Source organism: Haemorhous mexicanus, chromosome 15, assembly GCF_027477595.1.
Source record: "Haemorhous mexicanus isolate bHaeMex1 chromosome 15, bHaeMex1.pri, whole genome shotgun sequence".
Classification (NCBI taxonomy): Eukaryota; Metazoa; Chordata; class Aves; order Passeriformes; family Fringillidae; genus Haemorhous; species Haemorhous mexicanus.
In genome coordinates this window covers 871807-896111 of record NC_082355.1, presented here as the reverse complement: position 1 = coordinate 896111, position 24305 = coordinate 871807, and the positions used below count along the sequence as shown (strand labels likewise).

The 24305-nt window shown below is 50.9% G+C and overlaps 1 protein-coding gene across 1 annotated transcript in view; it reads right to left on the bottom strand.

Annotated features, from left to right (window-relative positions):
- NR3C1 (nuclear receptor subfamily 3 group C member 1) overlaps positions 1 to 24305 on the bottom strand; it is a 65752-nt gene that overhangs the window by 7900 nt on the left and 33547 nt on the right. The window contains exons 3-7 of the mRNA XM_059860493.1: positions 19228 to 19391; positions 14437 to 14553; positions 8939 to 9217; positions 6344 to 6488; positions 621 to 751 (exon numbers count right to left, since the gene is read on the bottom strand). Of these exons, the coding sequence (XP_059716476.1) occupies positions 621 to 751; positions 6344 to 6488; positions 8939 to 9217; positions 14437 to 14553; positions 19228 to 19391 (836 nt within the window). The remainder of the gene's footprint in view (positions 1 to 620; positions 752 to 6343; positions 6489 to 8938; positions 9218 to 14436; positions 14554 to 19227; positions 19392 to 24305) is intronic.

Here is a 24305-nt window from a genome sequence, read left to right as displayed (position 1 = left end):
ACTCACACCCACACACACTCACTCACACTCTCACACACACAGCCCCACACACACTCACACACCCCCACCCACTCACACTCACACTCACACACCCCCACATCCACACACACACCCCCACACACACTCACACTCACACCCACACACACTCACACTCACTCACTCACTCACACTCACACACACTCACACTCACTCACTCACTCACTCACACTCACACTCACACTCACACACTCTCCCCTCCCTGCTCTGCGAGTCCCGGGACTGCAGCCGAGCCGGGGCTGAGCTCAGGCCCTGGGGAGCTGCAGCCCCCTGAGGCAGGGGAGGACAAAGTCACTGCCTACCACTGACACCACCAGAGGGGAAAAACACCACCGAGAGAGGCATTTACACAACATCACCTCTGTCAGGCTGGCCTGCTCTGTACATCCCCAAAGGACCATTTCTGACACTGCTTCCATGCACTACAGACAGAATTCCCTAAGCTGGGACTTGCTTAGCTCCAGCAGATCCCACCTCAAGACAAAACCAGCATGGAGCACATTGCACAAATCTATCTCAATACCTACTGCAAACCCAGCACACGCTGCAGGAGCCAAAAGCTTGGCAGTGAGCTGTTCACCTACTTGTAGAGAGGAGAAGCAAGGTCTTCATGCAGAGATACTCCTCGTAGGAGACCTGGAGGCGGGACAGCTCTCGGGCCACCATGAGCATGTGTTTGCATTGTTCATACATACACGGGAGATTCATCCTCTGCCTGGGGAACAAAAGCACAGCAATTAGGGCAAGGTCTGGCTATCTGCACGCTCTGGGTCTGTTCTTCCAGCTGCAGGTGAGGAGCTGCACGTGAGCCAGGGCACAGCAAAGGAGGCTGCACTCCCAGTGTGTCCCCGAGGTGACTGCCTTGGTGGCCCAGACCAACGCTGGCCCCGAGGGCAGGAGGAGCCCTGTGACCCCCCGAGCCCCAGGGCCTTACAAAGGGAGCCTGTCTGCACCAAGGACTCTGCAGCAAGCTCTGCTCTCAGCAGCCCCAGCACCAACGTGGCACAGAAATCAAGTTCAGTCCCAGCTCCCCTCTCACATTCCCAGGGAAGCACCATGGAGAGCCACTAGAGCTGGGATTTCTCTAATTCTTTCAGTGCCTCTGAGAAGTGCACCTAATTTAATGCATATTTATGTATTCAGGAGTATCTTCCTGTAACTCCTCAGTTTTCAAAGTGACTTTATACTCGTGCCCATCTGTGGTCCTGAAGCAATGACCAGCACTGCAATTAAACTTCATTATCTCTGTACTGTAATAAACTTGTTTCTAACCATAAATGGAAAGTCATGTTGACAAGCAAAGGCAAATCTTGGAATCAGAATAACAAACATTATGTTTTGGGGTTTTTTTTTCCTATTTCAATGAAGCCTTGCATCAAGACAGGAACTGCTTTTATCTAATACCTCATCTGACACAGCAATCTTGCTTATCTGAGCTCTTACAGCTGGTTACTGTGAATATTGCAGAATTAGTTTTGAGTGGGAAATGAAGAACAGACTAATTCTGAAGAGTGTAAGACAGATTTATGATTTTCCATGGGTTTTCTTTTGTAGAGAAAAAGAAAAGCAAAATAACTCCATGCAATGGAGTACACAATCTCTCTGCAGTGATGCCAGCACCTCATTTTTTGTTAATAAGGTGTCACCCTTCCTTGGTATCACCTATACAGCATTGTAATCTGCACAGAGACAAAATGGGATCCCTGTGGGAGTTACGAGCAAGATTTGGTTAAGAAACCACAATTCCTCCAAAGTTGATCCCTTTTCCATTCTCTCCCTCAGACCTTAAGGAGGATTATACAATGTTCCCTCACAATCACCCTGGGAAACCCTGAGTAGAAACAGGGCTTGCCCCTTCTCCAGGTGCAAAAACCAGGGGGAATCCTGCTGGCTTTGGAAAGACAGAACACAAACTACTGAAGGGGCACTAAAGCAGACCAAGCACGAGGGTAAAACCCCATTTCCAAATGCAGCTGTTGGACAACTCCTTCCACACGGAACTGGCCCAGGTGTGGCACTGCCCCACACCTGCAGCCCAGACAGCCCGGCCTCACCTCGGGGTTCCACCACCACGGAGCACCAGGAGCACACGAGGAGATGCTGCATGGCACAGGAGCCAGGGCCCTGCTGGGCTGTGGGACATTTCTCAGGGCACTGGCACAAAACCACCACTTGGCCAGGTGGCAAACGCTGTCCTGGCCCCTCTGGGCTGCACCAAAGGGCATCTCACATATTTCAGATTGAGTAATTTAAACCCATTCTCTGCCAGGGCTCAGCAGTTTTCCTCATGTAAAACTGCCCACTTCTGGGCAGAAGGTTAAAATCAGCATTATGGAAGGGGTCAGCCTGTTGTTTGTTTCTGCCCGCTGGGAATGCACCCCCATGCAGGGGGCTGAGGATGCAGAGGAAGGCACAGAGCTCTGGGCAGGGCCAGGGCTACACAAGCTGCAGCTCCCAGAGCAGCCACGGCCCCTGTGCCCTGTGCCCAGCCAGGCTGTGCCCCGTGCCCAGTGACAGAGCACAAGGAGGCTGATTCACCAGCCTGTCCCAGGTCCCAGCGCTGGCACAGCTCTGGGAACAGCTCCCAGCCTGGCCAGGGCACATCAGATGATCTCAGCTGGCACTGGGAGCTGTCCTGGGGACACAGGAGGGACAAGGGCAGGGCCCAGGGCTCTGCCTGCTCAGATCCAGCTGCCCTCCCTGCACAGGGCACTCACCAGCCCCACGGACCCAGCCACACAAAGCATGGAACCCCTCCCGGGTGCTACACTCAGCTCATGGAATGGACACGGAGCTCGGGAGGAGAGCACACACCTGCCTTCCCAGGGCACCTCCACTCAGCAGGCTGCTCCAGCTGACCCCTCCTGGGACCCTCAGCTGCCACAGGGGGATGGACACAGGGATGGACACAGGGATGGACACGGGGATGGGCACAGGGGGATGGACACAGGGATGGACACAGGGGGATGGACATGGGGATGGACATGGGGATGGACACAGGGATGGACACAGGGATGGACATGGGGATGGGCACAGGGATGGGCACAGGGATGGACATGGGGATGGACACAGGGGGATGGACACAGGGGGATGGACATGGGGATGGACATGGGGATGGACACAGGGATGGACACAGGGATGGACACAGGAATGGGCACAGGGGGATGGACACAGGGATGGACACGGGGATGGACACAGGGATGGACACAGGGATGGACACAGGAACGGGCACAGGGGGATGGACACAGGGATGGACACGGGGATGGACACAGGGGGATGGACACAGGGGGATGGACACAGGGATGGACACGGGGATGGACACAGGGGGATGGACATGGGGGGATGGACACAGGGATGGACACAGGGATGGGCACAGGGGGATGGACATGGGGGGATGGACACAGGGATGGACACGGGGATGGGCACAGGGGGATGGACACGGGGATGGACACAGGGATGGGCACAGGGGGATGGACACGGGGATGGACACGGGGATGGACACAGGGGGATGGACACAGGGATGGGCACAGGGATGGGCATGGGGATGGGCACAGTAACAGGCACAGGGATGGGCACGTGGGCGAGGGAAGCACGGCAGGGATTTTGCACTGCTCTGAGTTTCCCAGCTCAGCAGAACTGCACAGCACCAAACCCCAGGAGAGAAGACGCTGCTGTTCTGAAAACCAGATGGCACCGACTCCCCAGAAGGAGTTACAAAAGAAAGCTGGGGAAAAACTTCGGGGAAAAAGGGAACTGACGAAGCCCTGCTTACAAAACTGCCCTCTCTTGTTGTTTGGCTGCTCGCAGGCAGCAGCACAGCCACCCTGCACAGCACACGAGAGCAGGAGCACAAACGCGTGACCTCACTCCTCCCAGCAAGGAGCCACAGTGACGAGCACGGAACCAGAGAGAAAATCCTGGGGCCCAGGACTTCCAGGAACTCCTGTCTCCAGCTGGACAGCAATTCAATGGCATCTGCTACTCGAAGAACAGCACTGTGCACTGTCACTGTGCTCACTGTAATTTTGGGCACCCTGTGACATACCCAGGGGACGAAAGCTGAGACAGAAGCAGTGCCAGCTCCAGCAAGGCATGTTTTCAATCACAAACTGGGGAAACAGTTATACAACACTGCAAAATCACAGGTTTAAACCCTTTCCAAGTACTAAATAATGGCCTAAAGCCTAAGATTTATTCAGCTGCCAAACTTTTCAACAGCTTGAATCGAGTTTCATGTGTATGTGTATAAAAACACGTATAACATACATAAAATTGCCAGCTAGTATAGACATACCTCCATAAAAAATAAATAAATTATAGGAGTACAGACATAAAAGTGGAATATTCAATAAATATTAAATTTTTAGGAGAAGACTGAGCAAATGACTAATATGCCAGTTTAAAACATAAGAAGAGAATTTAATCCTCTTTCCTACCACAGACTCTGAGCTACTGGATGTTGCTGCTGCATGTAAGCAGCAGTAAATTCACAGGAACACACTGGACAGGGCTGGCACAAGGATAAATGCATGAAGGACTGATGCTGCTCAGATGCTTGAGCAGACACATGAGGCTACAAAAAGTCTAATTAACCCCATAAAGAAATCAATCAGTAACTGCAGTTAAGTCCAACTGAACCACCAAGCCTTGGAGAGATGGACTTTCCCTTTGTGAAGCTGAAGACACTGAACTGCACTGAACCTGAGGTAAGTCCTGAAAGCCCAGGGACAGAATAAATGGTTTCTAAACCCCTGTAAAAGCCCAAGGGACTCAGGCAGGAGTAGCTGCCCCTCCCTGCAGCCATGGCAGCAGCTGCAGCCCCAGCTCAGCACCACTGCCCAGCCCTCAGCTCACCCCCACGTGGGCACAAACCCAAACCCAGGGATTTATTTTAGTCTGCCTGCCCACAAGGTCCCTCCTGCAGGGCTCTCACGTCTCCCTTGGTGTTTGTCAGGTTTTACCCCGAGGTGGCTCTGTTTTATTGAGGGATGGGACATAAAAAGTTACGACCAGAGAGTTTTATGGGGAACCTGTAGCTCACTGGAAGGAGCTGCAGTGCTCTCAGTCAGCTCAGTGTTTTATTGAAAACAAATGTCACTCTGATCTACGATTCACCAAACTGTAGCTGGAAGGAATTTGGGAATTACTCTTTGCTGTAACAGCATTGCCCTTTCATTTCTGGGGGTTTCCAAGAGTTCCAACACCTAGCAATGAAGCTCTGTGCTTTTGACCCACTGATAAAACAGCAGGAGACCTCTGACTTACAGCAAATTAGATGTTATTGCACTTAGTGACAACATCAATTATTTCAATTCCACCCCACAGAGACAATTCTACTCCAGGGACACACTCTTAGCACTTCAATAAACACAAGGACACAGATGGGCCCTCACCTGCCATCTCCTACTCAGCCTTTAAAAAAAAAAATTATTATTACGTGGCAATGATTACAGTTTATAAAAGCCTGGATAAATATTTACAATAAAAAAAAGCAAGGGAATAAATAAACATGAACTATAAATCGCTGATCCCACAGAAAATGTAACAATTATTGTATTTTTTTTAAAACACAGAAAATATTTGGGAGATCTGATTTTGAAGTGAAATAGGACCACAAATATTAAACTCTGCCAAAGCAGGCTAAAAGTATTGCCTCCATATCAAAACCAGAAAAGAGAAACACAAATAAGATCCAACCACCTCAACAATCTCAAATTCCCTCTTCCCCTCTTCTACAGCACAGAATTACTGCACAACACAAACCTGGAAAAATACAGGGAAAACGACGTGTGGTGCAAGAAAATCTGTGTTCAAGCATTCCACCAAATTCAGCTTTGCTTGAAAGCCAACAACAAAGTTCAACAAGAAAATACAAACCAGGCAGGTTGTTCCATCTTTAGCCTTGTCTTTTCAGCCCTAATTTCATCAGATCAGATGGAAATGTTTCACTCTGGCAAACTCCTGGGGCCATATTGCCACTTTGATACACTAAACAGACAGAACATTATGCAATTTGCCAAACTTTTCTCTCCATCCCAGGCGTATTTTTAGCTGTGACTGTGTTGGCTCTGACAAAATGAATGATTCTAGTGAATGGTGCAGGAACAGTCACAATATGGGATGTTAAAGCACAAACACCTCCCACAAAAACTTCTGGCTATAAATACACTTAATATCTCAACTACCTTCCGTTTGACTTGGTGGGAAATGCTAAGGAGAAGAGAGGTGGGGAAGGAGGGGTGCTGGGGGATGTCGGGGAGGACTGAGCAGCCCCCAGCCAGCCCCAGCTCTGGCAGCTCCTACTCACTCGTTAATGATCAGGTCTGGAGCAAAGCACAGCAGGTTGCCATTGGACTGCTTGTAGGATCTCCAGCCTAAAGCAAAAGCCATCAGGAACATCCAGGAGTACTGCAGCAGGGTCATTTGGTCATCCAGGTGCAAATTTCGGAAACCTGGAGAGATACAAATGGAGGGGGGATCAGGGTGTCAGCTGCAAAAAAGCCACAAAGGACAAAAATGTTGCATGGCTTGGAAAAGGAGCAGGGTTATGAGCAGCACAACTGCTGTGTTATCAGTGCACAGCTACTACAGGGAGTAAAAGAGATGTAATATTAAAAAAGTCACAGAAGATGTGTGTGTGGTTATCTGGAGCTGATGGTCAGTCAGATACATCACAAAAGGCAACAATTATAGCTCACATACACTGTAATTCACTGGGCTGCCTTCCAAAAATAACAGGGTTAGCTCCTTTTCACGAGAGCAGCCTGCTAGACAAGAAATGATTTAATATCAAATGCTGCTCTTATTCAACAACAATTGCACACTGAACCTACAAAATAAGTCCTGCACTAGTTACCAGCATGAACTGCTTCTAATCTCACATGCAGCATGAGCAGAGCCAACTGAACAGGGAGGAAATGAGTAAAACCTGGCAACTGGCTCCTCAGAGAGTCTGAAAATGCCACCAGCTTTGGATTTGCAGCACCAGCTCATATCAGATCCAGCCTACACTTACCAAGAAACCATCGTGCCATACGGAGCCATTATTAGAGCCTGAATACGAGTTGATTTTATCTATTTTTATTAAGCATCTGACATCTAAAGAGCTCCTAACATCTGAAGAGCTGCTTCCTGAAGCTGTGCCAGCAGACAGAGCCAGTGGATGAACGTGTAGCTAACTTGGTGGGTCTAAACACAGCCCCTGGCTTTGGAGCCACCAGCAACGACCAGCTTCGGCCTCTAAATTCCAAAGAAAGGGTTTCAGAGTGATTCCAGTCCTTCTGGGTCAAACCTTGAAATGTGTGCTCAAGCCCTCCCCAGGAAAGGTTATTCTGGAACCCCAGCTAAAGGGTTTGGCAAGGAATGCTGGCGTGCTGTCAGCATGGCTGATGGGCTACAACAGGAGCAGGATATACAAATTAAACACTCATGAGAAACCACCTCAGCAAACAAAAGAAAGGAGATAAAAATGATAAGAAGAGTTGCTATTAATGTAGCTATTAAAGAGAAGATTGGCATTTTCATTGAGAGCATAAGCTCTAACCTGAAGGGTTTGGCTAATTACAAACATCTCTGCTCAGCAGAGATGATGAACAGAGAAGTGTTTTATAAAATGGAGTCTAAATCTGGATCTGGGAATACCAGATGGTCTCCCAAAAACCTGTCCCAGAAGGAAGTGTGTGCATGTGAGCCTCTCCTCGAGCAGACTGAGCTAATTCAGCACAAGTGCCCAGTGCAAACAGCCCCGACTCAGAATGCCAGAATCACTGAGGTTGGAAAAGCCCCCCAAGACCACTGAGTCCAACTGGTCCAACCTGCCCCACCTTGTCCACCAGACCCACACAAACCTCTCCAGTCACATCTCTGCTGGACACGGATGTATTTGAGTTTTCCAGCCTTTCCTTCCCACTGTTAATTTATTTCCCCTGCTCAAAGAGACACAGTTATGACTCATAAATCTCATTATCAGGCTTTTTTCTTTTTTTTTTGGCAGACCTGTTCTGTGATGTTATTTTTGGGCAACCTATGCGTCACGGAGGTGTTTTTGCCAGGGATTTTGAGAACAGGTAGTGAACAGCACTGACAGGGGTGAGAGGGAGATAAACACTGGGCTTTGTTCTGTAGGAACAAACGTCTTCAGCTCCCCTTGGCCCTGGCCTCTCCAAGACAGATGCCACGTGTCACATCCAAGGCTGAGATCTGACATCACTTCTTCTGTGTCTCACTGTGTCTTTAGGTGGGAGCCAGAACAGCAGCAAAGCTCCCTCCTTGCCCAGGTAAGAGTCAGTTTGAGCAGAGCTGGAGAGAAAAAACCACCTTGACTTCCACCCTGGAGCTGGACAGTGAGGGGGAGACGGGACAGACCCACCCATGAACACAGAGCCAATGAGCCAGCACAGAAGTCAAGAGAACCTCATTGCTAAAAGTGTTCAAGAAATAATTTAGTGCCCAGGGAAGCTGTGGCTGCTCCTGGATCCCTGAAAGTGTTCAAGCCCAGGCTGGACATGGGGGCTTGGAGCAGCCTGGGATAGTGGAAGGTGTCCCTGCCATGGCAGGAGTGGGACTGGGTGGGCTTTTAGGTTCTTCCAACCCAAACCATTCTGGCATTCTGTGAATCTGAGGTGGAGACAGAGCTAATACAAACAGTTCTCTGTAATACTTTTACAACCAATACCCATTTAAACAAGAATTCCAAAACTGAATGGTCAAAGTGTCCAAGTAAAATGACCTAGCTTGTGGCAAATAAATGTTTGCCTCTGCAATTTCTTCTGCTTTTCTGCTCCGGAAGTACCCGAGCAGTGAAGAAGCCCCGATACCACCAAGAGCTCACGTGCACAGCTCTGAAGGCAGAAAGAGGTGCAGCAGGAAGCCTGCAGGCAGCAGCCCTGTGCCCGTGCCTCACCTGGGATTGCCTTCGCCCACTTGACCGCGGCGACCACCTGGCGGCCGCCCAGCATGTTGAGGGTGGAGAGGATCCTCCAGCTGGAGTCGGGCAGGGAGCTGTCGTAGCCTGAGTAGAGCACCTCGGGCTCGATGACCTCGAGCAGGGACACCAGGGTGGGGGTCAGCTGTGGCAGCGAGGCGGGCACGATGCTCTTGCTGCCAGCCGCCTCCGGCGCCTCGCGCGCGCCCGCCGCGCCGCCCTGCTGCAGCCCCTTGATCTTCTTCTTGGTCTTGCGGGCTGCAAAGGGTGGGGAAGCCACAGGTGAGGGCTGGAAACGGCCACGCAGAGATAAGCAGGGCAGAGGAAAGGCTGCTCTCCTCCCCCCACGGCCGGCAGCGGGGCAGCGGAGCCTGCGCGCATCGCTCTGCAAAGTCGGGAATGTGGCACTCATTCCAAGCAAACTTCCAGTGAAAATAATACCTGACATTTTAACACAAGTCACATTCATGCCAATGCTTCAAAAAGTCCTGTTATGTCTGCAGGCACCTTATGAGGCTGACCCTAAAATAAAAGGCTCAATCCCACCACTGGAAATATCTGCAGGACTGCACACTGTAAAAGTTCCTTTAAATAACAAACATAGAAACTAGGCAAAAGAAAGGAAAAAAAAAATATTTAATGGGTAAGAAGTTACTGGATCTTTCGAGCCAGGGAAAACGTTTTTTTTTCTAAAATGCTGGGCAGGAAGAGCTTTTTCTCTTGCCAGCTCTCTTGCATATAAATCACTGCTGCGTAATTAAACCATAAAACTCATTCGCCAAATAAATAAAACATCACACAGAGATGTTAACCATAAACTACAAAAAGTTGGAGCAACAATTTTATTAGCATCTTGTCCCTAATGGAGTCTCCTGCTTGGCTCTGGCTCTCCTGGAGGCAGTGGCCACACGGAAGGAGCTCGCTGTTTAAGGGAGCCCGAGCGAGCCCAGCTCCTTCCCTGGGTGCCTCAGCTCAGTAACTGGTTTCTGCTCTGGAACTTCCCAGATAAACCTGTAGCCCACAAAAGCATCACGGAACGAGGTCGTGCATTCCGAGTCCCTCCTGAGCTGCTCGGAACCCCTGAGCACCCAAAATGCACCAAGGCTGCAGGGGCAGCACCCAGCACCCTCCTGGACCTGCTCCTCCCTCTGGCTGCAGCACAGCCTTCAGAAACCAGCTGCCAAAGACAAGGAATCCTCTACAGACCCTGTACAAACTGCGTTTTCCCGAAGTTTTGTAGACTGGCCACATGTGCCAAGCCTGCCATGAGGGAATAGCAAGAGTTGTTTCCCTGGAGCAAAGAGCTTCTTGTTATTCTCGTCTCAATTTGGAAACGGCTGCGTCAAAATCCTTTCATATTCTGGCATTTTTTTGCCCCATTATCCGTGTTCTGAAGAGCAAATGAACTGCTCTGACTTAAATTTAGAAGCACATGCCTTCAGCTTCCTGCAGACACCTGGATGGAGTATTTCCAGCCCAGAAAGCCTGATAAAATTATAATCAAAATCAACAGATCTGATAAGACAAATTATTAAGCAAGAATTTTTATCAGGCTGTTACCAGTCCTGACTTAGATATACAGTTGTACCTCACAAAAAGAAAAAAAAGAAGGCTGAGATAATGTATTTCTTTGCAATTAATTTTCAAATAATAAAAAGACCACTAATTTAAAGCCAGCTCCTTAGGGCACCCTACAGGAGATAACCCCCACAGATACACTCAGCATGGAGAGAAAAGCATCCAAGATTTTCTGTTCAAAACAAACAAAACCCCCCAAGCCCCAGCCTCCTGCAGTCTGGCATCCACCAGGCTGCAGAGGCTTCCTCCTCCCTGCCTGGGGGCAGATGGCCCCAGCACCTGAGCCAGGTGGGCGAGGGACCTGCCACCACCCCCACGGCCACCAGGCACTGCCCTCCCCAAGTGCCAGCCAGAGCCAGCCCACTGCAGGCAGAGCAGGGCAAAGAATTGGAAAAAAATAAAAATTCCTCAAAAAATTGAAATAAATTCCAAGCCAAGACTGCAGAAAAAACTAATTAATTGCCAAGTTTAACTGTAAAATGCAGCATGAAAAGCCAAAAAAATTATGAGACCATTTTTTTACAGGCATAAAACTTAACAATAAATCTTTTCTTCCAGCACATCACAGAGAGAGAGGGTGCCAAGGAACACCAATTAACGGTGGGAGCGGAAATGAGAACTCAAGGAAATAAAGGCTGGAGTACAAAATATCATCTTTGTGCTGTGTAAGTCTCTGGTACCTGCAGCTGGACAGTCTGATGTTCTTCCAGTCCCCTACGCCCCAAAAAACACACAACAGAAAACAGAAAGCTCCAGAAAAGGGTGATAGGCAGGGCCAAAAGGGTGACTGATGCACCTGAGATCTTTTCCAGCCTGAATGTTTTTATGGTAAAAAAGGCTAACGGAAAATGATCAAGTGATAGAAAGAGCCACTTTTAACTCAGGGCAGAACAGGTCAATTAAAACACTGCACAACAGAATGAATGAATGAATGAATTCATTTAAAAATAAATTGATTTTCTACCCAAAACCTAACAGCGAGATCCACTGCAGGTACCAGAAACTGAGAGAAACCCAAAACAGGGCAGGCTGCAGGAAAAAGTGCAGCAGGGAGTCAGGAGAGGGCAAGGGGCCCCAGGAGTGATGGGCTGGACACCAGGGTCTCTTCTGACCCCTCACTGGTTTGCTGCAACCATTCTTTATGCACTGGGGATGCAGCTGGGGACTTTTCAAAAAGAAATTACTGTCTAAAAAACATGCAAATTTAATTATCTCTCTGAACAACAGTCATTCCTAAACTGTGAGCCTAAAATAGACAAGATAAACTGGATTTTAGTCTGTTCTGCACTTTCTGCTGCCTCCCAGTTTGCTTTTCTGCATGACCACTTCTCCATCTGTTCAGATCTGTCCCAAAAATCCTTCTTTTCAGGGCATTTTTCACCCTTTCACACTACTCTGCGTTCTTCCAATCTGTGCTCCTGAGTTTCTAGATCCCTTTTCCCTCTCAGCCATAAAAGCTTCCCTCTCCCCACCTTCTCCAACAGCTTATCTAGCCAAATGCACCCTCCAAAACCTCACTATTCTCTGGGATTCTCTGTGCCAGAATTCAGACAAACCCCACTGGGAGGGCTCCAACCTGCACACGGAGAAGTGACAAGAGCCCAGTGTCACCACCCTGTACTTTCTGTGCTGCACAAGGGCCAGCCCTGGGGTCACCTGGGGGGTCACCTGGGCCACCTGGGGGGTCACCTGGGGGGCCACCTGGGCCAGGCTGCCCAGCCCTGGGGTCACCTGGGGGGTCACCTGGGCCAGGCTGCCCAGCCCTGGGGTCACCTGGGGGGGGTCACCTGGGGGGTCACCTGGGCCAGGCTGCCCAGCCCTGGGGTCACCTGGGCCAGGGCAGGCTGGGGCTGCACGAGCTCTGAGGACCTTCCCAGCCCCAAGCTCTCCACAATCTCCTGATCCCATGTCCCAGAGCCACAGACAGCAGCACTGGTGCCCTCTGAAAGTGAAGCAGGAGGGAAAAGCTCACAATGGGAGTGCTAAACCTGTCAGAGAACTATTCCTTACTAGGAGAGCACTTTTCCACATAGATAAATCCATGGATGTCACAGATGTATTTTGAAAACAACTATGAAGAGAAAAAATAAAAATCAACCTTAACCAAAAAGCATTCTTTCCCACCTCAAAACCAGACCTGTGGGGTCTGGCAATAGTTAAGCTGCCTTGGGCTCTGCTGTTGGGTGTCCTTGCTCCCAGCCACTGGCAGGGCAATGACCTCTCCCACAAACACCAGGAGCAGGCAAACGGCCTGTCCTGCCCTGACCTCTGAAGGATGAGCCCACTGGGAGTGTCCACACCCCAAATCCAGCCCCTGGGAGACACTCACTGACCAGCCCAGCCTTCAGGGGTTTATTTCAGAACCCTCTGGTGTAGGTTTTGGCTGCAGCCTCCCCTCCTGCACACAGATCATGACAAGAGCTCATCACAGGGAGCAGCAGCATCCCACCCACCCTGAGGAGGGGATGTGCCTGGAAGGGCAGGTCCAGCCCCCTGCAGCCCAGGAGGAGCCCAGGAGAAGTGGTGCTGTGTCCTCTGAGGGAGGCTGGGAGCACAGAGGAAGGATGTGCTACCACAGACACCAGTCTGTGCCTCATTGATCTCTTTAACTTATCACTCACACCTCACCAAGGATGTTAGGGCTGAAATGAAACTCTCTTCATCCTTGGAGCTGACAAATACATCTTTGACATTTTTATTTTATCTGACAATTCTGATTATACACGTACCACCAGGATAACTGCACCAGTAAGTGCTGCGTTAATCTCTGCTGCTCAGGGAAAAATAGCAAACATAAAATGAAGCTGACACTAATAAAAGTGTTTTATGCCATTTTACAAGTGCTGCTAAATCTCTGGTTGATGTGGCCTTCAGATTCTCAGGAGTCATTCAGGACTCAGCAGAGAACAAGGATGTGGTGGTATGTTAAATTTAGCCAACACTTTCTAGAGAAATTTTGTCAAATATTTAAGAAGTATCCAGAGCAAGAACAAAAGTAGTTCAATTTTCCTCAGCTGGAAGATGCAATCCCCACTCCCACCCCTGTCCTCCAAGGTCTGTGTCAGGTCACAGCACATCCTCCCACAGGTGGTACACCTCCCTCCAGGTGTTCTGCTGTCCCACATTCCATGAAAAAGCCACGAGACATACATGCTGAGAGGAATGAAGAACAATCCCAGTTTGTGTGTGTGCCTCACTTGTGCTGGACACAGAGAGCCAGCAAGTGAGCACAGACAGGAGAAGGTTCAGCACAAGCCCTGCTGGGTCTCGTTACAATGCCCAGAGAATGCAGCACGGACTGAAACTGCCCCCACCAGTTGCCCTGGCAGTCTCCCCAGTAGCTGCCCCACCAGTTGCCCCAGCAGTGCCCCAGTAGCTGCCCCAGCAGTTGCCCCAGTGGTGCCCCAGCAGTTGCCCCAGTAGCTGCCCCAGCAGTGCCCCAGCAGCTCCCTGGCAGTGCCCCAGCAGTGCCCTGGCAGTGCCCCAGCAGTGCCCCAGCAGCTCCCTGGCAGTGCCCTGGCAGTGCCCCGGCAGTGCCCCAGCAGTGCCCCAGCAGCTCCCTGGCAGTGCCCCAGTAGTTTCCCCAGCAGTGCCCCAGTAGTTTCCCCAGCAGTGCCCCACCAGCTGCCCCAGCAGTGCCCCAGCAGCTCCCTGGCAGTGCCCTGGCAGTGCCCTGGCAGTGCCCTGGCAGCTCCCTGGCAGTGCCCTGGCAGCTCCCTGGCAGTGCCCCGGCAGTGCCCCAGCAGTGCCCCAGCAGTTTCCCCAGCAGTGCCCCACCAGCTGCCCCAGCAGTGCCCTGGCAGCTCCCTGGCAGTGCCCTGGCAGCTCCCTGGCAGTGCCCCAGCAGCTCCCTGGCAGTGCCCTGGCAGTGCCCTGGCAGCCCAGGCAGGCAGGGTTACCTTCCAGGTTCATGCCCGCCTGCAGACACTTGCGGTAGCGGCAGGCGGGGCAGTTCTTCCTGCGGATCTTGTCGATGATGCAGTCGTTCCTGCCGGCACACAGGTAGTTGTGCTGCCCTGGCACAAAGACAGACAGACAAACATCAGCTCCCCTGATGAGGGAGCACAGCAAACCTGCCCTGGCTGCACGGTGTGCCTTGCAAAAACATCGGTACCCACCTGACTTCACACATCCAAGGCCATTTCTCATGTTTACATCTCAAAGCCAATACATTTAGGTAAAACCATTATTTTCTATTTGTTAACACCAGGCAACTTCTATTTTTAAAACTATTTCCCCTTGCATTTACCGAAGCTGCCTTCTACAGCAGGTTTCCCATTTCTCTAAATAGTCTGACTAGAGACATAAATAATCTGCACAAACACGTTCTGAGAAAACACTTGTAAACATTTCTACAGAGCACAGACACAGCTTCATCAGCTGGACAGCCATGAAACCTTCCTGGAACTTAGAGCCTGCCCTGGACAAACCAAACTCTCTGACATTGTTATGGATTCACAGATTCAGAGCAAAACTGGCCCTGAAAACATGACAAGTTGAAGTACATAAATTTAAACAACTCTATTTTTTAGCTGCTTAGAGCAGGGCAACAGAAGTATCTATTCTTAATTATATGAGTTATGTGAATGAATGTCTGAATGTAACTTATTTAGGGAAAGGTATTACCAAAGAATAGATCCTTCTCCCAGACAGGGGTCAAGGAGCATGTTTTTCCAGAGGGCAGAAAGCTGCAGCCTGGGCTTTTACTCTGTATTGCAAAGTACTGACAGTACAATATTGTGAGAAACAAACAGATTTTCCAAATACTGAATTATTAACAACAGAGTCCAAGAGTTTTCTCACAGGAAAACAGCTTGGAGAAGGAATTTCTTACAAGTCAGCTGTGAAAATTATGGGCATGCAGAGCTCATTCCTATGGCTTTGGCCAAACTTCTGTGAAGCGTCTCAAGCTGATATTCCAAGGAATGTTTTTCTGAATGACTGCCCCACCTCTTCCACTCAGGGAAGAGGAGCCTTCCTGACCCTTGTGCCAGCTTTGTGTTTAATGAATTCAGACAACAGATCCTCCACTCACCATTCTGGTTGCCATTAGCTCCCTAACACGTGGAAACACACACAGAACATGAACTGCTGCCCACGTGCCAGCACTGCAGGGGAGCAGAGACAGCAGCTCCCTGTCCCTCCGTGCTGTCTGATGAGACCACACTTTCACACACCAGCACAGGCACTCAGGTGAGGCTGCTCCTGACCTGCTCCATTCTGCTCCTAACAAAGAGCACCCTCTCCACGACTGCTTGGTTTCTTGTATTTACTGCTCACCTATTCTCGCCTTTTCTAGGACCAAGCTGCACTATTTGTACTTCATCATATCAAAGCCTCTTGTCACACGACCATTTTGGGGGAGAATGAAGGGAAGTTGGTGCTCCACGCCCTCCTGCTGCCCAGGGCTGTGCCAGCAGCCAAGGGAACGTGCTCCAGTTCTGTCTGCTGCTCAAACCCAGGCACTCCACAAATACTCTGCTAAAAACCAGGAGTGAGCCAAGGCAGCAGCTTCCAGGGGAGTCTGGGGCACACAGGGGCATTCTTTGGAGGCTGGCCAATCCCATCCCCATCCCCATCCCCAATCCCATCCCCATCCCCATCCCCATCCCCAATCCCATCCCCATCCCATCCCCATCCCCATCCCCATCCCCATCCCCATCCCCAATCCCATCCCCATCCCCATCCCCAATCCCATCCCCATCCCATCCCCATCCCCATCCCCATCCCCATCCCCATCCCCATCCCCAATCCCATCCCCAATCCCATCCCCATCCCCATCCCCAATCCCATCCCCATCCCCAATCCCATCCCCATCCCCATCCCCATCCCCATCCCCATCCCCATCCCCAATCCCATCCCCAATCCCATCCCCAATCCCATCCCCATCCCCATCCCCATCCCCATCCCCATCCCCATCCCCATCCCCAATCCCATCCCCATCCCATCCCCATCCCCATCCCCATCCCCATCCCCAATCCCATCCCCAATCCCATCCCCAATCCCATCCCCATCCCCATCCCCATCCCCATCCCCATCCCCATCCCCATCCCCATCCCCATCCCCATCCCCATCCCCAATCCCATCCCCATCCCCATCCCCATCCCCATCCCCATCCCCATCCCCATCCCCATCCCCAATCCCATCCCCATCCCCAATCCCATCCCCAATCCCATCCCAATCCCATCCCCATCCCCATCCCCATCCCCATCCCCATCCCCATCCCCATCCCCACCCTCACCCCCAATCCCATCCCCAATCCCAATCCCATCCCCAATCCCATCCCCAATCCCAATCCCATCCCCAATCCCATCCCCAATCCCATCCCCAATCCCATCCCCATCCCCAATCCCATCCCCAATCCCATCCCCATCCCCATCCCCACCCTCACCCCCATCCCCATCCCCAATCCCAATCCCATCCCCAATCCCATCCCATCCCCATCCTGCCCACAGCCCCCCTGGCACCAACAGCTCTGTGCCCATTTGAGCACAGCAGCCTAAAAAAGGCTGGGAATTGCAGACAAAGGACTCTGGAAGATGGAATGGGAAGGGCTGATGAAGAAGGGCTGATCTGGAGCAGAGCAGGAGGAAGAGGTGCTGGGGAGCTGGCAGGGAGGGAGGTGTGAGGAGCTGGGAGGGGCTGGGGAGGATCCAGGTTGGTCCATTGGGTGAAGGGCTGGGAGCTGAGTGGGGCTGGAGAAACTCAGCCACGAGGGCTCTGAAACACCATGAAATGAGAACTAGAAAAAGCTCTCTCTGGCCAGCCTGGGCTCCTGAAGAAAGGCCTGTCTGCCTGAAGAACTGCACATAAATCGACAGCTGCTGTCCCACCTTCAGCCTTCCTCTTCTCCTCTGGTTCTACTCTTTGCTGAAAAAATGCACTTTATATTGACTTCCTAGACACTGACACTTCCAGTTTCTGTGACTGTTTCTGTCACAGTACACAGGCCTGGAGGCAAAGGTGGAAAAAAGGGCTTTGGCTGAAGGCCGGATAATGAGTGTGCAGAGTCAGCTTGATCTGAGCACTAACAGGTGCCTGGCAGCCACTAATAAAAAGGATGTTGCAGAAACAAATTCTTTTTACATGTGTTCCTAATAAGAAAAATGCCTATAAAAGACAAAACCGCATTATTTGTTCCCTAAAGTGAGGACTAGGACTAACGGACCCTGGAAGCAGTCCTGCAAACACCCATGTCATGGAATGGAAGGGCTCAGGGGGCTCAGTCCTTGCTGCTGTGGCCCAGCTCACACGGGGGGGATCTATCAAAGCCTCCACTTGATCAACCCGGAGGTCTTTTCCAACCTTAATGCTTCTGGGGTTCTCTGAGAAGTGAGATAATTTGTGGCACAGTCAAAATGGAAGCAGAGGTGAGCCCTGAGGAACTGATTGGCACAGCCTGCTTACATTTTTAACATCAAGACAGGTGATTTATGGTGTGTCAAACCCAAAAGGAATCACTGGGGCGATTCCTTCCTGAATCAATACTTTTGTGACTTATTTAAGGCTTGAGAACAGCCATGGCTATGGCACCTGCCCAGCTGCCTCATAAACTGTCTTCTGAGGGATCTCTGGTGACCATGTTTTAATCAAAGGTACAGATGATTATCTGCTTTGCACTTGAGCTCATACTGCCTTGTTATGCCTCAGCTGCCACAGAGCCAGCACCCCTCTGTGACCAGCAGAAACCACCACATGAACTTGACTTTGCTGCTCCCTCTGAGGGGCTCTGCCCTTCCATGGAGCTCCCCACGGCTCCTGGCGAGCCAGGAACTGGGGGGAAGTGCTGCTGCTGAGGACTGAATGGTGGCTTGTCTTTGTCCAAGAGCCTTCCCTCTCCTGCAGTGACCCCAGCTTGCAGAAATGTCAGCAGAAAGAGCCTGGCTCAGAGAGGGCTGCACGAGGAAGGCACAAGACAGGAAACCCTGAGGGCCAGAGCTAGAAATGATGTTCTTCAGACCTGAGGAATCACCATCTTCCCAGAAACACTGGGAATATGCTCCAGCTGTCCTGCATGCGATACTGAAGCGCAGTCAGATCCTGAGGTACAACCTGGTCCCTCACAAATGGCTACTGACACACCCAGAAACCACAGAGCCCTCATTCACAGCAGTTTTCCATCATCTCTGTTTTCCAGAACGGTTTTCTCTAATCACAACTGGACACAAATCTCAGTGATCCAATCCCACACACGTCCCTGGTACCCAGTGTCCCTGCAAGTAACCCCCAGGGACATGGATGCAATTCAACCAATATTGTTTACAGGAAAACTGCAATACCCTCACACACAACACATTTATCAAGTTCCATGTAAGTTTTCTACACAAACCAACTAACCAGAAATTGAAAAATCACAAACTTTACAAATCTATTGCACACAGACAAATATTTGTATAAAAATGGGACAAACAAACAAAAGCAACAGTGAGAGAAAACGAAAGAGACAAAAGCCAAAACAACAATAAATTCTTTTACACAGAGTGAATGGGAGCATTTTATCAATGTGAATGGAATCCATGCTTTGGATAATGCACCATTATCACTGGGATTTACCAGGACAAGATCACTGATCTAATGGATGGGCTGTTCAGCAGGACTCTGGCAAAACCACGGATGCTGTGTTTGAGAATGGATGATGTGCGTGGGGATCTGGTATTCATGAGCAGCTAACTCATCCCAGCAGGTCCTACCTTCCACTGCCCTTTTGAAGAAGACTTTGCAGCTGCCACACGTCAGGACACCGTAGTGGCACCCGGAGGCCTCGTCGGAGCACACCAGGCACAGCTTGGGAGGTGGTCCCGTAGTTGCAGAGGCTGTGGATGGAGAAGAGCTTACATCTGACCTCATCCCGGGGCTGAAACAAAGCAGAGAAATACCTTTAATTGGGACAGAGGCGAGCACAGGGCTGGCACCTGCCAGGAGCAGCTTGGTGGGGCTCTCTGCACACAGAGAGCACCAGAAACAGTTAAACCAGGACCTCTGTGAAACCCCAGAAAAGCTGTATGGATTTTTCACGGCCTATTTGGCTGCATCAAGATTCCTTCCCTTACACGTTTCTGAAGCCAAGTTTCTTGCACAATTATCCCAGCCTTTAAAATTGACTCTTTAAACATGCTCTTACTCCATATTGTTTGCATTACTGCCACATTCCCTGCAGTCTGCACGAGGGCTCCCTTCCCAGCACCACCGCCGGCTGCTCCACTGGGATGCTGTTATGCAAGAAGCTGTGCAAACTGGGCCATATAGCAACAAATATTCACAGTAACAAGTGATCATTTCACCCCAGCACTTTGGGAGAAGAGTGAGAAATATCCCTCATTTCAGGATCTGGATGTAAACACCCAGCCCAGCTACAAATGAAGGATTGGTTTGTTAAGGAAAAAACTCAAATCCCTCTTAGAACTACAAACAATCCATCCTAATCACCTTGGAGCTGCTCCTAATCCTCAGGGCTGACCCAGCAGTGCTGGGCCAGAGCTCAGGGGCTGCTCTTACGGTGGCTTATCTTCTCTGGTCTGAAGAGAGCTGCGTGGCACTCCTACAGACCAACCCTGACCCTACAGACCACTGCCCCACAGCCCTGGAAGGGCCCAGAGGTTGAGTTCATCCATCTTCCACAGGAGGAAGAACTTCCTTCCACGGAGGGTGGCAGGCACTGGAACAGCTGCCCAGGAGGTCACGGAGTGTCCCTCTCTGGACACATCCCAAACCCACCTGGACACGTTCCTGTGTCCCCTGCTCTGGGTGACCCTGCCTTGGCAGGAGGTTGGACTGGATGACCTCCAGAGGTCCCTTCCAACCCCAGCTATTCTGTGATTCCCAACTGAGTTTGAAACGCCTAAACCATGATTTCCATCCTGCCTGCTTCACTTGAAACTGATTTTCACAGAAAATCCTGTTCACCAGGGTTCCAGCCACTCTCCAGATGAAGCTAGAAAAATGACACTTTTATTTAAGGTTTTGGTGCCTCGCCTTGGAAACTCTCCAGAGCATCCACGTTCCCTGATGTGGGCTTAGCATTTGTATGTGGGATGGCTTTTGCATGGAAAATTCCTTTTACCCTCCTCAAGGAAGTCTGACCAGATTTGGTCACACATTTTAAAAAAAACCACAGCTCCAACACGCTCACGCAAACCTTAAAATTCCATCCCAAATTAAGACATTCCAACACCTGGGAGTTTGCACGGGTCCATATGTCCCATCCCCAGGGAGCACCTGAGAAATGGCCCATCCACTGATCCTAAGGACTTTGCCATTGTCCTTGTCTTTTCCTACAGGGATTGAGGCACTCAAAAGACAAGGAGCAGGATCCTCCCACTCAAACACGGAGGGATCAAAGTCAAACCACAATAAATGTGTCAATGAAGTTCTCACTTTGACAAAAATGGAACCAGAAGGCAGAGAGAAGTGAAAATTACTTGCGTTAGGGGGAAAAAATGAGACAGCAGAGGCAGGCAAAGACCTAAGGGATGTGCAGACCCCCTAAAACCAGTGTCTGAGCTGGGGAGAAGCTGAGCTGTGTCTCAGAGCAGAGAGGGCTGAGCAGAAGAGAAAACACCAGACAGGAACGCAGCAACAGCTTCAACGTGCTGCAAGAGGAGAGCAGAGTAAGACCAGAACAAGGGTGGTGCAAAGCCCTCAGCTGGAAAGGCTGGCAGCAGGAATGGAGGAGAATGAGTCAAACTTGAGGAAAAAGGGAAGAAAAAGGCCCCTCTTTTCCCAAAGGGAAGAATGCTTCTTTCCAGAACTTGGAAAAGAACTCAGATCTGTCACATCGCTGCTCTGCGTTCAGAAGCATCCCTGGAATGTTCACCACGTCTCCTCCGTGGCTCTGCCCCAGGCTGCCAGCCCCCACAACGTGTCTGTCAGCTGGAGCAGGGCTCACTGATGGACTGCATCCCTGCCCATCCGCCATGGCACGGCTCTCCTGGCTCTTCCAATGAATTCCTCCTGTTTTGAAGAGCTCTGATGAACCCCTCTGGTTGCACAGGGCACCCCGCAGCACCCGAGCACAGCAGGATGCAACCCAAGCCAGTGCCACTGCCTCCCTGTCCCTGGGAACGCACATCTGGAATGCCAGCTCAGCCTGTCTGCCAGCAGGCCTGCCTTCCCCAAGGGCTGGGAGCTCCAGGACAGCTCTGCAGGGACGGAGGGGCACTGCCCTGTCCCCTCTGAGCACGGACCTGCAGCTCGTGCCTGGGGGAGCTCACACCCCCTGGCAAGGGAGCTGAGCACCCACGGCTATTCCTGCTCTGCTGGCTCTGGCCAGCTCTGCTGCTCCAGGGGGTCTCAGAAGGAGCCCAGAGACAAGAGGAGAACCTCAGGCCTGAGAGCCACCCTTGGTTCTTTGCTCTCTCACAGCTTTCCTGCCTGATCATCAGACAAGTAACTTTGACCTCAAAGCTTTGCTTCCTTTCATGTGATGCACATATTATTTTCTTCTTTCATTTCTTTTCCTTCTCTCCCCAGCCTACTGATACGTTTGGAAAGAGAAATTTGTTTCTCTACTTTTAGACTACCATCTGCAAAAAAACCCAAATTAAATCCCCCACACTCACCTCAAAACCAAGCAATATCCCTTCAACAAGCAGCAGTCACTGTCTGGCTGCTCTAAGATGCCTTATTTTCTCTAAAAGTTTAGGCCAAATAGCTCCTTTTCTAATAATAAATATCTCAGATTAAACACTGAAGTACAGGCTGGGAGCTATGAGTTTAAATAACTAATATAGAACTTGAGAACTTCGCTTCGTTAAAATTATTAAAAAGATGGAAACATCTTTCTATGTATAGTTTTGAAGACAGCTAATTTAGATACAAAAATAAAACTCTTTATACCTCTCAAACTTCTGACAAAAGCATTTTTAAGGAAACATTCATCAGCTGTCAGGGAAGCCATGACAGTGCCAAACATATTCCACTGAAACTTTTCAGTCACCTTTAATTTTTAAACAGGGCTCATTTTCTGTACCAGCACCACAGAAAATGTAATATGAGAAAGAAAACAGATGATATGACTTCTAAAACTAAAAATAAACGATTACATTGATTAATACAGCAGTAGCCAGCAATCTAATCCGGGCTGCAGGCATATCTTCCCAGGCTGGCTGTATCAGATAAGGGCAGTATTTACTGACCGTGGGGAGGGCTGCCAGACAGCCCTGCTTGTGCAGCAGCACCAGGAGGGACTGCAGGGCAGCAGGGCTCCTGCAGGAGCCACACTCAGTGCACACCTCTCACCTGTACCTTAGACACAGAAAAAGGCAAACGAAAACTTCCTAAGGAGCAGGTGAGGCAGGGAAACCACACTCTGAGAAAACAGAATAATGGAATACCTTTCAGCAGTTACAGGAATCGCTTTCAACTCAACAAACCCTAACAAACTGTGAGTCCTAGCTAGATAAAAGAAAAAATCAAGCAGCATAGACGAGAGAGGAAAAAAACCACCCAATTTTCAGGGTTCCAAATCCGTAAAAACTTTGGTTAAATTTCATTTTGGGAGGCAAGGTATCGGTATGGGGTACTAAACTCAGTACATTCCCGAGTAATTTTCAGAAATTATTCATATGCAATCTGATTTTATTTACTTGTACAGATGTGTTTATCATTTCCATTCAAGGGAACATATGGGGGCAAAATGGGAAGCTGTAATGAAGGGGGTGAGATGGGCACTGCTAATGAAGGGGGAAAATGGAAAGGCTTAACGAAGATGGCGCCCGGGTAACGAGCTGTGCAGAAATCGAGGTGTTTAATTAAAGCCATTCCAGGGTTAATCATTCACCTGGCACTTCAACCCCGGCTCAAGGGTCACCGGCAGCAGGCGGGCGTGGCAACGGCTGGGGAGGGCTCCTGACCCGGGGTCCTGCTGCGGGAGGGACAGCCAGAGCCTGGGCAGCGGGACACACGGACAGGGGGACACGGACAGGGACACACGGACAGGGGGACACGGACAGGGACAGCCAGAGCCTGGGCAGCGGGACACACGGACGGGGGGACACGGACAGGGGGACACACGGACAGGGGGACACGGACACGGACACACGGACAGGGGGACACGGACAGGGACAGCCAGAGCCTGGGCAGCGGGACACACGGACAGGGGGACACGGACACACGGACACACGGACAGGGGGACACAGACATGGACAGGGACACACGGACAGGGGGACACGGACACGGACACACGGACAGGGGGACACAGACATGGACAGGGACACATGGACATGGACAGCCAGAGCCTGGGCAGCAGGACACACGGACAGGGACACATGGACATGGACAGCCAGAGCCTGGGCAGCGGGACACACGGACAGGGACACATGGACATGGACAGCCAGAGCCTAGGCAGCGGGACACACGGACAGGGGGACACGGACAGGGACACACGGACAGGGGGACACGGACAGGGACAGCCAGAGCCTGGGCAGCGGGACACACGGACGGGGGGACACGGACAGGGGGACACACGGACAGGGGGACACGGACACGGACACACGGACAGGGGGACACGGACAGGGACAGCCAGAGCCTGGGCAGCGGGACACACGGACAGGGGGACACGGACACACGGACACACGGACAGGGGGACACAGACATGGACAGGGACACACGGACAGGGGGACACGGACACGGACACACGGACAGGGGGACACAGACATGGACAGGGACACATGGACATGGACAGCCAGAGCCTGGGCAGCAGGACACACGGACAGGGACACATGGACATGGACAGCCAGAGCCTGGGCAGCGGGACACACGGACAGGGACA